Genomic DNA, 15,276 nt, shown 5'->3' with positions numbered 1-15,276 from the left:
TCCATGCCCTTTCATATGATACATGGTTTCTTGGGCAGTGACAATTATGGTCAAGGTCAAATACAAGGCCTGGTATATTGTTGTGAAGTTTGAAAACAATCCACTAAGAATTGTGGGTAATATAAAGTTATTAGTGATTTTCCCTTTTGGTCTGACCTTGAACTTGACCCTAAATTAAATCAGCTCGAGCTGTTATTGGTATGTACCATCACACAAAATTTGAAAATGATATATTGAAAACTGAGCGATACACTGCTAACGAACAGACGGACAAACAGAAGGATTACACACTCCCTCCCTTTGGAGAAGTACAACAACGTCTGGCTCACTGAAAGCAAAATATGAGGAGTGGATCGAGACTTGCACAGAGCTGCATGTCCCAAAAAGATCAGTAAATCAAAATGTCAAAGTTTTTGTTAAAATACTTTATTAAGAACTTTGGATGAAAAAAACAGGAGCGCATGAAAGTGCAGCAGACAGTTTAAAAAATATGTCAATAAAAACACGGCTAGTCGTGGTGGTCGACTGCACGAGTTAATTTACACATTTCTAATTTTAAAAAGCAAACTTAAATCAGTCATAACTGTGAATACAATTTACAGGAAGAAATCACATTTTTTAAAAAGTGGAGGATGTTGGCAACGCTACAAAACTCGATTTAGGTGTTAAAATGCATATTGGTGTAAAAACGATTATATGAAGCTGGTTTACAAACGCATGTTGACAGGATACCAGAACAATCTACCTGCGTGGCGACATTCAAAGGAAATATTTTAGTCGTGCCACAGAGAGCGACAGAGCGTACGCTCAGCAGGGGTAAAAACAATGGAGCTCATAGACTCAGTGAGCCATGCTTAGCTAATACACGTAATGCACTAATATAAAAGTGTTGGCACAACCTGGATAGTGAGGCCTTAAATACAGAGAGCTGCATCGCACGTCATGATGCATGCACGTATTCAGGTACAGACTGATCATATCAGATGCAAACATCTGATATGATGTTTGCATCATATCGGTTACTTTTTGAGTACTTTTATGTAAAATTATAATCTGTTGGTGTTGTTGTTGTTGACTGAAATAAAAAAATTAAAAAAAAAACCCCAAAAAACCCCTGAGAATTCATTTAAATTCTGTAAACAGGGACGCCGCTGAAGCCAGAAACACATTAACATTCTTACAGTATACAGAACATGGAAAAATAAAACAATGCTGAGTGATGATTTTGGCACACTTGATGCTGAATACAAATGTGAGCTTCGCGGTCAGCAGCACGGTGCTTTAAGCCCACAGCGTGCAGCTGTTTCCTTGGTCCTGATGTTTTATCACCTGTTATGTGCAAACACTGTGAAGAGCAATAAAAAACAAGGGTTTCAGTATTCTGATGCTCAAGTTTGGCAGATTCAGGAAAACTCTGGTTTTCTTACAATCAACATCTCGAACAAACAAATTCAGGATATTTAGGAAGAAACAGAAACTGCTAACTCGGTGTTCTGCAGATGCAGTGTGTGTTTAGTGTTGTGCTCAAAGTAACTCTTAAGGGACTGAAGCAGTAAACTCACTTCTCTCTCTCAGGCCTTGTCCAAAGCTGTGTACCAGTCTGATGAGGCCCCAGAATAAAACCACTTTGATCACCAGTGAAATCAAAGCCCCGGTTATAGCAGCTGCCTCCACTGTGTACGTAGTGTCCTCGAACCATTTCTCTGCCACCTGCGATTAAAGCAAAATCATTGTTTCCCCGCAGGCGCCTGTATCTGAGCGCACGGCTCAGCCAAAGAAGGGAACGCCAACATGCGGCGTCATCCTCACATCACAGAGGCGCTGTCCTCTGTGATGTGAGCAGCAATCGTGTCAGAAAGTGCTTTTTGGGGGGTTTACTGGAAATACTGAAAAACACTGGAAAGTAACTATTCAAGTGCTACGCTAACTGCATTTATTACTGCACCTACATCACTCCCTGATGAGCAAATGCCCAACTTCACAGCACAAATAAACGGATTTGAAGTCTTGGAATAAAAAAGGTTTATACGGTCTATAGCTGTTTCCACTGTGTTGCTGTGCAGGACTCACTGTGAAAGGAAATCTCTGCTTTGAGTGACTTTTCCCATTTCGTAGTGACAGAAAGACTGTATAAGATGTCACCTGTTATGCTAGCCATGTTAGCATCCCATTTAATAATACAGTGCACTCCGCTACCCAAGCTTTACATCTACCCTCATACATTGATTGTCATGTCCAGATTTGAACCTTGAGGCTTCAAAAAGGTAGCCAGCAAACTAACAGGTGACATCAGTGGCTCTGCCATCTGCTATATACAGTCTATGAAACTACAAGGACTTTTACAGCCCAGCGCCAACAAATTTTGGATAGTGTGCAAAATGTAAATTAAAAAACATCCAGTGATTTGCAAATCTCGTAATCCCATAATAGAAAAATCATATTTGATGTTTGAACTGAGAAAATTAAATCATTTTGAATTTGACAGCAGCGACACGTCTTAAAATCGCTGGGACAGAGCCGTGTTTTACACTACAGCATCCCCTCTTCTTTTAACAACACCTCCACAGTTGTGGGTCTTTTTAGTTGTATTTTTTTATTTCATCGCGTACCAAACTGGGGAACAACCTGGACTGCAGGAAAGTCACTACCGCACCCAGACTCTTCTACTATGCTAAAATATCCAAGGCCTTCCCTGAAAAATCTCTTGCCTTGATGGGAGCATAAGTCCATTTTAAATGAGCTTTGGCGAGGAGAAGATAGTGGCCCTTCTGGATCAAGTTTATATTTGTGGATGTGTTCACAGTTTTCTGTAATTGCTCCTGAGCCCCTGCAGTGATTTCCATGCTAGCATCGCACCTGTTTCTAATGCAGTGCTGCCTGACGGACGAAGATTTAGTCCTTGTCCCTTGCGCACAGAGATTTCTCCAAGTTCTTTGAATATTTTGATGATTTTATGTTCCGTAGATGTGAGATGTTCCAAATCTTTACAATTTTACATAGCAGAAAATTATTCTGAAATTGTTTAATAACTTGTAGATACAATTTCTTTGCACATCTTTACTCCTGAGAAACGCTGCCTCGCTAAGAATATCTTTTTATACCCAATCAAGTTACTGACCTGTTGAAAATTAACCTAATTAGTTTCAAAATGTTCCTCCAGCTGTTTCTTTTTAGTGCCACTTACTTTTACAGACTTTTGCTGTCCAGGTCCAAACTTTCCTGTTTTATTGTAAATAAAGTTCATGAGATTTGCAAGTCATTGGATTTGGTTTTTATTTACATTTTCCACATTGTCCCAAAAAACTCTGGCACAATTTTCTATTATAGATTCTCACAGATATGATAAAATGTGTTTTGATCCTCAATAGAAAGATAGCCCCCAACAAAGGCACCGGTCGGTCATATTTGAAGTGCGAGTTGTGTGACGTACTTAGGGACAGTCATTCCTAAGCAGGATTATTATTAGGAAGACTCACTTCATAAAGCACACTCACACAAACGGAACAACAAAATGTGTAGTTAAATAAAATATCTGAATAAATGAAGGAAATCTCAGCCTACCGTGTACATCAGATACACAAAGAATGCCACCTGAGGAACGTTCTGCACCATAAAGATCCAAACCAAAACTTTCTTTTCCTTTAAAACCTAAAAAACAAAAACAAGTGGTTACAATTGGCTGCTCTTCAGCTTGTGACTGTTTAAAGTGCATCTATGTTTCTTGTCTTTTTTGGTTTATTGTCGCTTGTGACTCTCTGGTGTGACCAGAGAGTCACACCAGGTCTCACCGCAACAGCGCCCACAACTGTAGTCAGGATGGCCCAGAACACTCCGACACCCACGATTATGTTGTTGGCCCCAGTCGCGGCCAGGCTCGTTGTTAAGATCAGGGCACACAGGCACAACTGAAAAGGTCACACCAACAGCACAACGTCACGAAGCCGCTCATCAGCTCTGTTAAAAACAAACTCGCCTCACTGTTGGACGCTGAACACCAAGGAAAAAAAGCATATGACGAGGAGCACGTGCAGGGCGACATGCTGCGCGCGTGAAATGCCAAAAATTTCCACTGTAAAAAAACAAAAGGAGAACGTGCGTGTACCTGAGCCTGCAGGTCAAAGGTCACCATGGAGAAACACAGGTTTAGCAGGAAATACTGCTCTTGAAGGCACTCCAAGGCTCCGCCCACACGGAACGCCATCATGTTCGGTCTCCGGATGAGCAGCGTGGTGCAAAAGATGTGCACGACGCCCAGGGTGACGATGCACACGAAACGCACCTGCCACACAAACAGATCGCCGCTGTTCACTCCGTTTGTGCTTCAGGTTTGTGCACGGTGAAAAATTAAAGGCAGTTATTACATCAAATTATTCTCTATCATTCATATCAGTCACCCGCCAGTAAAAAAGATGGTTCAGTTTGCAGAAATGTGGCATTATTCAGTAACTCAACACTCAGCTGCATGTAGACTGTCTGTGATAAGAACTGCTCTTCCTGGGGCTTTGCATGCTTTTAAACAGAACACTGGTGGAGCTGTAACAGGTTTACCACCTTAGCTTTTATGTATGTTCAGCAAACACCAACACACAGCAATAACCATCAACATGTAGTCTCAACATTCACTCGTTGGATCACTCATTCACACATACAGTCACAGTGACATCAAGTGGTGGAACTGAGAATCATCTAAACGGGAAGTAATTGTTCACGATGCCTGCTGACACCTGTTTTGTTTATTTTGTTTCCTTTCGTGTCTTAACAGCAGCAGCAGGAAGCAACGATGACACCATTCAGAGCTGACGCATACACAGTCGGGTCCAGAAGGATTTTGGATGACGGCACAAATTTGATTTCCTTTTTCTTTTGTACACCATGGCAGTGGATTTTAAATCGTCCTATCAAGCATGTTTGAAGAGCAGACTTTCAGCTTTAATTGAAGGAGTCAAAACTACCTGGAAAATTAAACTGAGCAGATGAAAGCTCTGGGCCCTATTTCAGGAAGCCGGTTTAGAAAACTCAGAGTGAAAAACGATACTCAGGGTTGAGTAACCCCGAACTGTCCAACTCGGAATATTCGGTTTCAGAAAGGCTGATAACAAGTAGTTCAATCAACGCGGAGTTGCTTTAACCCCAAGTTAAACGCGCGCACGAGGATACATAAAGCCCTGATTAGTGGAGCACAGATTAAGCGAGTCACCATGGAGACGGAGGGAAAGAAGGCGCGGTCAATGTATCTTACAGCGCTTGAGGCCGAAATTCTGATGGCAGCATATGCCGATAACATGCAAATTTTGCGGAAAAAAAGTAACACAGCGTCAGCTGCAAAAGAAAGGGAACATGCATGGCAAAACATAGCCGACAGAGTCAATGCGTGAGTGTTAATTTAAACATTGATCTAGGGATTTCCACCCATTTAACACGTTATTATATTTTATTTTATTTTTTATTTCATACATTTGATTTTGTGATGTGATGTGAGCGCAGGTGCAACCCAACAGGCCCTCAACGTTCCTGGCAGCAAGTAAAAATGAAATATAAAAATATAGTCCAAACAGGTGAGGTGTAATTGTATTATGAGCCATAGTGCTTGGTCTGTTTGTCCGATGTAAATCAATTGCAGTTAGAGGCTACATTAATTTTCTTTCTGTAAGCACTCATTGAAATTATCTGAGCACATTACAAGTACATATTTGCTTACTCTGTATACTCAAATGTGACCCGTTATAGCCAACAGAAAAGAAGCGGAGGCCCGAAAAACAGGTGGGGGTCCTCCACCACCACCACCACTCACAGAGGCGGAGCAGTTGGCTTCCACATTTGTGATAATGTTGGCAGCATCACATATGATCTTCACACTGCAGAGAACACAAATTAGCATCCATTACTATAATGAAATAATCTGTTAGTTTGAAATGCTACAGGGAACTATGTACCTGTACATTAATGCTGTGGAAAGACTTCCTGTTCACATAGTCTCCTTCATTTACTGAAGGAGCAATGATTGGAATGTGAGTGCCATCTGTACAGCCAATGACGCCTGGGAACCGTGAGAATAAATGTACAATTTAAGTAGTAGTTCAAGTATCACCACATCATGAATTGAGTTTTGTTCATCCTGATACCTGCAATTTTGTGGCATCCCTCTTTGATAAATCTTGTGGGTCTATGACCGGGGAACACCACAGACGAGTACAGGAGACGTTTCAGTGCAACTGTAACATTCCTGACTGCCCGACAGACGGTAGCCTTGGAAACGTGCTCAGCGTCACCAATATTATACAGAAAGCTCCCGTTTGCAAAAAACCGAAGTGCAATACAAATAATATGTACAGAACTGAGAGAATGTCCGCGATGTGTCACATGAGCAATATTAGGCCTGAGGATGTTATTCAAATAAATTATAGATTGTGCTGAAAAACGGTAACGTTCACACAGAAAATCATCAGGAAATGATAAAATGTCCAAACGCGCTCTAATCACTCTCTCCTGGCGGAGAGCTCTGCGGAGAATTTGTGCTTCAACATCTACTGGCTCTTCAAGGAAGGGGCACGCCATGTCCGACACTTCCTACAGTCAGGTTTCTGACAAAGAGGCGGAGAATGTCAGGGTTAGTTGAAGTAAACCTGCTAGGGGGCAGGTTAGCTTCACGGAGTGTGTCGTCATAGTAACTCACTCAGAATTAATCTAAACTCGCTTTGTGAAACTGAAAACCCAGAGTTTTCGTTAACTCAGGGTTTACTTACTCAGAGTTTGCACTAAACCAGCTCCCTGAAACAGGGCCCTGGAGTTCATTCCAAGTGTTTAACTTGTTTTTGGTGAATTTCCCTGTGGAAATCTCTCAATATGATGCCTGAAAGCATGTTGATATGACCAAAATCTCATATCCCGATAAAAGACATTTCCCATCCTGAGAACATATATACATATATATCACAAAATAGGGCTTTTTCTGTATATTCTGTGAATCTCTGGCAACCCCACTTGTGTCAAGTGTTTTCAGCTGGGAGTGGTGTACCTGGAGTCGAGTGTTTTGACCGATGCATGAAACTGCTGCGAGGAAAAGCCTGTTCTAACGTTTGAGTCTAAGGTTTATTTAGAGCAGCTAACGGCTATTTTTTGCTTCTCATCCATAAGCTCTCTTCACACTCTTTCTCGTGTTTCTTGCGTAGTAGTCGAGGTTTGTCGTGGTTGAGTCTGTGCTGGGGACTGGTTTGCGGCAGAATTTGCATAGTACAGTTTTCTGGTCCGTGTCATACTTTCATAACCAAACCAAGTCCGTGCTACAGGGGTAGCCCCTCATTTAGGAATAAGGTCCTCGATTTGTTTTGAACAGTCCTTCTGTTTGGAGCTAATGTATTCTGCCTCATTTTTACTGGCTATACTAGGACTGTGCGATATGACCAAAATCTCATATCCCGATATAAGAATTCTATCGTCCCGATAACGATATAAATCACAAAAATGTAACATGTTCTGTAAATTCTGTGAATCTCGGGCAGCTCGTCTTGTGGGAAGTGTTTACAACTGCGCGTCATGTAGCTGGAGTCTAGTGTTTTAACCGATGCATGAAACTATACATTTTTAGACATAAGTTGTAACGGCCGCCGTTTTCTTTGTGAGTATTTATTACACGGCGTGCTGCGGGGAAAAGCCTGTTCTAATGTTTGAGTCTAAGGTTTATATTTTAGCACCTGGCGGCTCTTTTTTACTTCTCATCCGTAAATAATCTGCTCTTTCACGTGATTCAGTTTATTTTGAAAAGTCTCAACAGGATCTTGAGCTTTATTGTAAAAGGTTTATATGGAACATAAACAAGCGGACACGCGATAGTTTTACGTTGTTGCTAACCACAACGCATAAAAACAGGTGCTTGTCCGTCCATCCTTAGTGTGGTTATATAAAATATAAGAGAAAGAGAGAACTTTAAGAAATGAATATAGCCACTACAGTGACCATCAAAACGATGAAAAAATATTGCTGTAAACAAGACGTTTCTGAGGAGAGTCAGGAGAGTTTTCTCCAAGCACGACATCCCAGTGTATTTCAGACCCAGCAACACGCTCAGGCAAAAACTGGTTCACCCGAAAGACAAAATGCCAAAACACAGACTTAACAATGTGGTGTATGCTGTACAGTGCAGCGAGGAATGCCCAGACCTCTACATCGGAGAGACCAAACAGCCACTTCACAAGCGCATGGCACAACACAGAAGAGCCACCTCCACAGGACAAGACTCAGCAGTCCATCTGCATCTTAAGGATAAAGGACACTCTTTCGAGGATGCCAATGTTCACATTTTGGACAGAGAGGACAGATGGTTTGAAAGAGGAGTGAAAGAAGCCATCTATGTCCACTGTGAGCGACCATCTTTGAACAGAGGCGGGGGTTTACGACACCAACTCTCTGCCATTTATAATCCAGTTTTGAGATCCCTTCCCAGACGCCTTAACGCCCACTCACATCCTGGGCCATCTGACCTCAGGAATTCGCATGATAAGGTGGGGCCAGGTTTCACAATGAACACACCCGAAACGCTGGCTGATTGGGACCCACACCCAGTTTCACACCAGTTGGCTCAGGCGATTAGAGGATCATCAGGGGTCCTTTTGTTCCTCTGTGGGGGGTTACTCCCACTAGGTTTATATCTGGGACTCTCCACCATTTGACCTTAGAACTGAAGAAGCTTCTCGGATGAGAGGTGAAACGTCTTCAAGTAACTTAAAGAAGTCCTGACGCTTTTCTTTGCAAGCTCCTTTGACTACGATGACCTGGATGACTGAGAACCTTCACAGACATATTTAAGAAATTAATATAGCCACTACAGTGACCATCAAAACGATGAAAAAATATTGCTGTAAACAGTTTATTTTGCGACACCACGAAACAAACGATAGCGTAAAATGAAACAATAGACGTTTTTATATCGTCATCCGATATATATCGTTATATCGAACAGCCCTAGGCTATACTGGTATTCTCTGTGCCCTGATGAAAAATATTGCCGTAAACAGTGTATTTTGCAACACCACAAAACAAACAATAACGTATAATTTGACAGATGTTTTCATATCGTCATCCGATATATCTCATCATATCGCACAGGCCTACTTGATAGGAGCAGAAGGAGGCCATCTTTAGGCTGAAAAATCAAAGGAAGCTTTCAGAAAAACAGCAAAAACGTTTGGTGTGTCCTAATCAACAATCGGGCTAACTCTGAGCAACCACCGAAGACAAACTAGAGTGGATGATCGCAAATTTTTCCTTAGAGTTTAAAAATAACTTCATAACCTCAAAGCAAGCCAAGAACACGCTCAAGAAGATATCACTGTGAAAAGTGCAAACCACTGGTTACACTCTAGAATAAGAAAGTGAGATTAGACGTTGCAAGAAAACATCTAAAAGACACTTTGGACAGATGAAAATATGATGGGAAGAGAAAAGTGTGGAGAGAAACCACTTATGATCTGAAGCGTACCAAATTATCTGTCAAACATAGCGTGGGCATGTATTTCTGTTTATTGATGACTGCTGACACAAGGAGTACGATTAATGGAAAAGTGTACAGGGCTGTGCTCTCTGCTCAGATTTAACCAAATGCTGCAAAACTGCAAAATCAACCCAAGAGTTTCTCAAGGAAAAGAAACGAGACATTATTGAATGAACAAGTCAGTCACCTGATCTCAACCCAGCGTGCTTGGCTGGAACAGCTCTCTCCAAGCACGTTTTCGGTTACTGAAAACAAAACTGAAGGCAAAGAGACTCACAGCAACTAGCAATGGGAGGGAGCTGCAGTGAAGACTGGGAAGAACATCTGCATTTGGTGATGCTCGTGGGTTCAGACTTCAGGAAGTCAAAAGACATAGAACATATATATCTCAAATTATGTTTGTTTGTCCAATCACTGCTGGGCCTCTTAAAATAGAAAACTGTATAAAACTGGCTGTAATTTCTTACAGTTAATTAAATATTTTGTGAAAAGAAAGCTGAATGAAGTCTGCACTTCAATCACAGGCATGTTAACTGTTTGATTTAAAATCCACTGTGGTGGTGTACAGAGCGAAAACTACAACAACTGTCTCATTTTTGCAGCCATCGGTCAGTCACGCAGGACTTATGGAATATCTTGAAGTTTAATATACTTCTGTCGTGCTAAAGATGTTTTACCGTGTTGTTTTTTTTTACATTTTCTCACATTGCTCATATTAACATTAGTATCTTTTCTGGTTTTGTTCTGCAAATCCAAATCAGTCAAAGTTCTATTTGCTTTTTGCACGAGAAATATTCACGATTCCCTCCAAACTCCTCACCAGCAGCTCCTGTTGGCCTTTCGTACCCAGCACGGAGAAGTTGACCACCGACCGAATCATCACTACCAGCACGCTGAGCACGAACGCCACCAGCTCCTGTCGGTTCTCCTGCAGCACGCCGCGGATGATGTAGTAGATGCAGAACACTGCAGGGGCCAGACAACAGGCAGAGCTCACATGCAGGACAAGCACTTTGAATAAAGATGAGGTATTTGTACTGTGTGTGCACACCGTTTCTCAATCATATAGCTTAAGGATATAAGTATACGATACAAAGCTTTTAATGAAGCTCTGTGTAAAAAATGTTAATGATCATGAACAAAATCAGTTACTTTGCTACTCTGTTCATCAAACATCTCCTCAGAGGTAACGTTTACTCTGCACTAAGCTCCACAATTTATTTGCTAATCATTGCATTTTGCTTGTATTTCGGTTTTTCACAGCATCCCAGTGTTTGTTGGAAATGACGCTTCGAAAGCGACTTTAACCTCCTAAGACCCAAACTCTTCCATTGCATGTATTTTTAATTTCTCTTTGATATTTGTGCTGATTCGGACCTGATGAAAGTAAAAACAAAGAATTACCTGATGTTTTTTAACCTGATTTTTGTTTCTAAGAAAAATGAGAGCCACATATGAGGATATTCATTTAAAATTTTGATAGAACAGTAGCAGTATAATGTCCTTGTAAGTGGATATCAGGCCCTTGTAGAGCAAAATTGAGTATTGTGGTCTAAATAACCCAAAATGTGATGTCCACATATGTGGATGAAAGGTCATAGGAGGTTAAGCAAAAGTCACCATTTCCTCAAATCTCTACAGGGCAGGTAGAGAGTGCAGCTCAAGTCATTTTTATGGGAAATGCTTCAGCGAGCTGTAAACCTGAGCTATGAGGAAATAAAGCTAGCTCAGTTGACATAAATCCTCACTGAACACATAAGCCACTGGAACTGGCTCCTTCCACTGAAGTTTTCATCATATGATTGCAACAGAAGAACTTCTGCTTTTTAAAAGGAGGCGGTGGGGGTGATGATGAATGCTGCAAATGTCTTTTTTTTTCTTGCCCTCAACAAACTCACCTATTCCAACTAGCTGGATCAGCGACACAGTGAAGTTGTCCTCGTCGGACACGTCCGTGTCCGTGTGCTGCTTGTAGAGGCTGGACACGGTGAGGCCGAGCAGCGCCAGCAGAGACAGTATGGCGAAGCAGAAATAGACCTGCAGCAGGCGCGGCAGCTCCGACCAGCGCTTTATCTGCAACAGCATGGAAAGGACAAAGAATGTGAGACAACCTGTGATAGCCACAACAAAAAAAATCACAATCAAAGCACGACAGGAATGAAAACATGTGCTTCGCTTCCCGGCACGGCAGCACCAGTATCTCACCGGGCCACATGGTGTCAGGATCAGTTCCTGGTGTCTCGGCCTCAGGTTCGGAGACGGAAGGTCCGAGCCATGTGGCTGGTTGCCCAACAGAGGACTGAGAAAGTAAACAAATTTTACATAACTGCAGAAGATCATATTCATTCAGATCACTAAACTTAAAAAAAGCACTGCTCACTGATAAAAAGAGAAACTCTAAATAAGCCGGGATCCTTCTTCCTGTTACATGCTGCACATTCAAATACAGAAAACATCCCACAGAGGAGGACAAACATAACAGATATTTATCACAGCAAACATTTGAATGTGTCACTGGTTTCGATAACAACATTAATGATTGCTCGGTGTCACAGTGAAAGCTGTGTCTACTTGTGCATTTCCTCCTACAAAATATCAAAGGTTTTCTTATCAGAGGACCGGATCATAAAATAAATATGTTTGCAGCACCTTACTTCAGCAAATGCTGAGGTCTATAAAAAGGGACCCCAGGAGACGACAAACACACCCCACGTTACATGCGGTGTCCTCCTAAGGTGTGCTCACTGGTAAATTATGATGTGCAGAGAATCCAAAATATCAGAAAATCAGCTGTTCTTACACTGATACACAAAATTGGCGAACATCGAGTTCTTGACAATTGTAGGCGTTCTGCCTGAAAAACTGGTAGCTGATCAGTTTGTCACTTCTTTAAACAGCACTTCTTCAGCTTTGCACCCAGTGCAGTTTGGGTTTTGAACCAATCACTCCAGTGATACAGCAAATTTGGGTTGTTTTTTTTTACATAGAAAAGTTAAGAGCCTAATTACACAAAGGGAGCTTGTGTTTTCAGTCTTTGCAAAGCATTTGATAGTGTTAATCATTTCTTTTTTTTCCCCCTCTGATGTCCTTTGTTGGATTGAATCATGTCTTCTGAACTGCAGTGACAATTCCATTGACCAATAACTGTCATTATAGTTTTCATCAACAGTCTTTTTATTTTGGAGACGAAAACAAGACGATAACTAAATAGAAACTAATGCACGAGGACAAAAACTATGATGAAATGTATTGACACTTTCATCAATGAATAAAAATGAGATGAAAATATTCTGGAGAGATGAGATCCAGTCAGAACTAATTAAGTTGTTAGAAAAGTGGGATGAGTATGAAAGTTCTCCAATCAGAAGTAATCTCTGTGTGTAATAAGGTCAGACACGCACATTCAATCTGCCTCTGGAAAACAGCACTGTTAGCTCCCATGCTCACTGTTTCACATGAAAACACAACAAAATGTCACTGTTTGCGAGGAATAGGAGAGTAGACATATTGACACATTTAGCATTTGATCTCAAGAAAAAAATGACACATTGTAAACTGTGTGGAGCAACAGTCGCTGGTTAAAAATATGAAAAACTTCTCATATAATCAACAATCAAGCTCTTTGTTTACCTGTGGGTGTTCCTCAAGGCTCATTTCTAGATCCTCTTTTTTTCTTTTTGGTATATTAGTGATTTTCAATCTGCTTGTTGCAAACTAGTAGCACGTGAAAATGCTGGTCTACCGTGTCTATTTCAAGCTTTGCCTCTCCAAACGGGAAATGGACACAGATGCAGAAGCTGCAGTAAGTTGCACTGAGTTGCCGTACCAGCACAGGGAGACATTTTATTGCAAGCCAACATGAAAATAATGACGGGAAAGCGCTAAAGCAGACATCACTAACACATTTACATGTACATATTATCTGCCTATCTTAATAGTTACTTAATAGCCTAGCCTAATAGTTTCTGGCAATTAAGGACCCTGTCATGAAGTACACTTACACATACCTTCCTTGCTTAGTAACAACTTCTTGGATTTAAATGTATTATCTCCCACTGCAACTTGTGCACGCATGTGCTTTTCACATTTTGAAGAAGAAAATTTGAAATGGACACAGTGGACCGGCGTGTCTATAACATGCTTTGTCGTGATATTGATTGGCTTGTTCTGGAGCTAATACTCTTTGCTGATGATGTTGTTATATATGCATACAGTAATAATGAAACTGAAATGTTCTACCAAACATCCGTGATTTCTTAATTGATATTAATTATTGTATTACTACACGGTCACAGTCTGGCTTTAATACTTTAAAACTATTACAGTCTTTATATAACAGAAGATTGGAAATATTTAATAGAATAGCATTATTGTTATCACTACTGTTTAATTTTACAGAAGCACAGCTTACGTGGCTTTGAAAATCCAAATATCCAAATTATGTGAAAATTTATAAATAAGACAAATATTCATGTGTTAAACATGTGTTATAAATTTTCACATAATTTGGATCCTCCACCTTTTAGTCATTACCATACTATTAGGGTAAATAGAAAACCAAACTACACAGAATACATACAATATTTTTAAATATCAGTTAAAAAGATGGCCAATCGATAACCAGAATTGCCAGCACTGAGGTGGTTTTATCTTGTTTCTCTTTAATACATCTGTCTAACTTTTCTCCTTTTACATTTCAGTTTACATTCATGCATCCCCAGCAGGGCCTTGAGGTCATGTCATCAGGGCCAACTGGTTGTGCATCATACCAGGCTGAAAACTATACGAGGCAGAGCTTTTGCAGCAGTGGCCCCCAGACTCTGGAAGTCTCTCCCTCTGAGCTTCAGATCTGTAAACTCAAGGGTCGCTTACAAAATGCAGCGAAAACATTTTTAGATTTGCATTTGGTTTTATCTTGAAAGGTGCTGAAGAAATATTTTATATTTAAGTACTTACATTGTCCCAATTAAAAATATACAGATAAAAATGCAGAAGTCCTTATTGTTACTGCTTATATAGGTTCTTAAACAGTTAATACAAAGACAGATATTTCCCAGCCAGGTGAAATTACTCCATTGGTTGGGAAACTGTCTAGAAACACCATCTTGTAGACAGTTGATCATAACCACGTGACTTACCAATAATTTCTACAGTTGAGGATTGCAAAACTAGTAATTTACCTTCACACTGAACATGAATCGTGCCCCTTAGTTGGGGCAACTAAAAAGACTGAATGCAAAATACGTTTTAAGCATTAATGTGTCTTTCCTGTTTTGTTCCTCTGGTCGTTTATCTTTGTTTTATTTGGCTTGCATAAATATGACTTTATTCATATTTCTACAGCGGTTACAGTCGTCCGCGCCAGGTTCAGTCCTCCACATACAGAAGACTTGTTGAACCATAAAGCCTCTACATTAGCTCAGACTCCATATAAAGCTTGTCAGATGAAGACTCACAGTTATAAATAACAATAAATAACCCGTTTATTGATGTTAATGGGTGTGTCCGGTTATAACGAGATAATAAGGTGTACATGTACCAGCTGTCTGATTACATTTTATCACGACACAAAAGCTCGGTGACTAACAGAGAGAGGAATAAAAAGTAACTTTTACAGTTAAATGCACGAATTAAGCTGCTCACCTTATCTCGTCCATTTCCTGGCGGACTACAGCGCAGCAGCTTACATTCCCGAAACCTTTTCAGTTCGTCTCCACCTCCAGCCCACACAACTTCAGTTTCACATTTTGCAATGTAAACAACGGGAACAGTAGCCTGGCTAAATTCTT

The 15,276-nt window shown here is 40.7% G+C and overlaps 1 protein-coding gene across 1 annotated transcript; it reads right to left on the bottom strand.

The window, feature by feature from the left end:
- Window positions 1-1,094: 1,094 nt before the first annotated feature.
- LOC102302884 lies at window positions 1,095-15,276 on the bottom strand. Its single transcript, XM_005938130.3, has 9 exons — window positions 15,131-15,276; window positions 11,693-11,786; window positions 11,386-11,560; window positions 10,308-10,453; window positions 4,103-4,279; window positions 3,789-3,905; window positions 3,562-3,648; window positions 1,563-1,710; window positions 1,095-1,345 (listed from the first exon to the last, which is right to left on the bottom strand). Exons 1-9 carry the CDS (start codon window positions 15,142-15,144, stop codon window positions 1,326-1,328), a joined length of 978 nt encoding a protein of 325 aa, XP_005938192.1. The 5' UTR covers window positions 15,145-15,276; the 3' UTR covers window positions 1,095-1,325.

Source organism: Haplochromis burtoni, unplaced genomic scaffold, assembly GCF_018398535.1.
Source record: "Haplochromis burtoni strain Fernald_Lab_line unplaced genomic scaffold, NCSU_Asbu1 Contig_244, whole genome shotgun sequence".
NCBI classification, from domain to species: domain Eukaryota; kingdom Metazoa; phylum Chordata; class Actinopteri; order Cichliformes; family Cichlidae; genus Haplochromis; species Haplochromis burtoni.
This window is presented reverse-complemented; position numbering and strand designations above follow the sequence as displayed.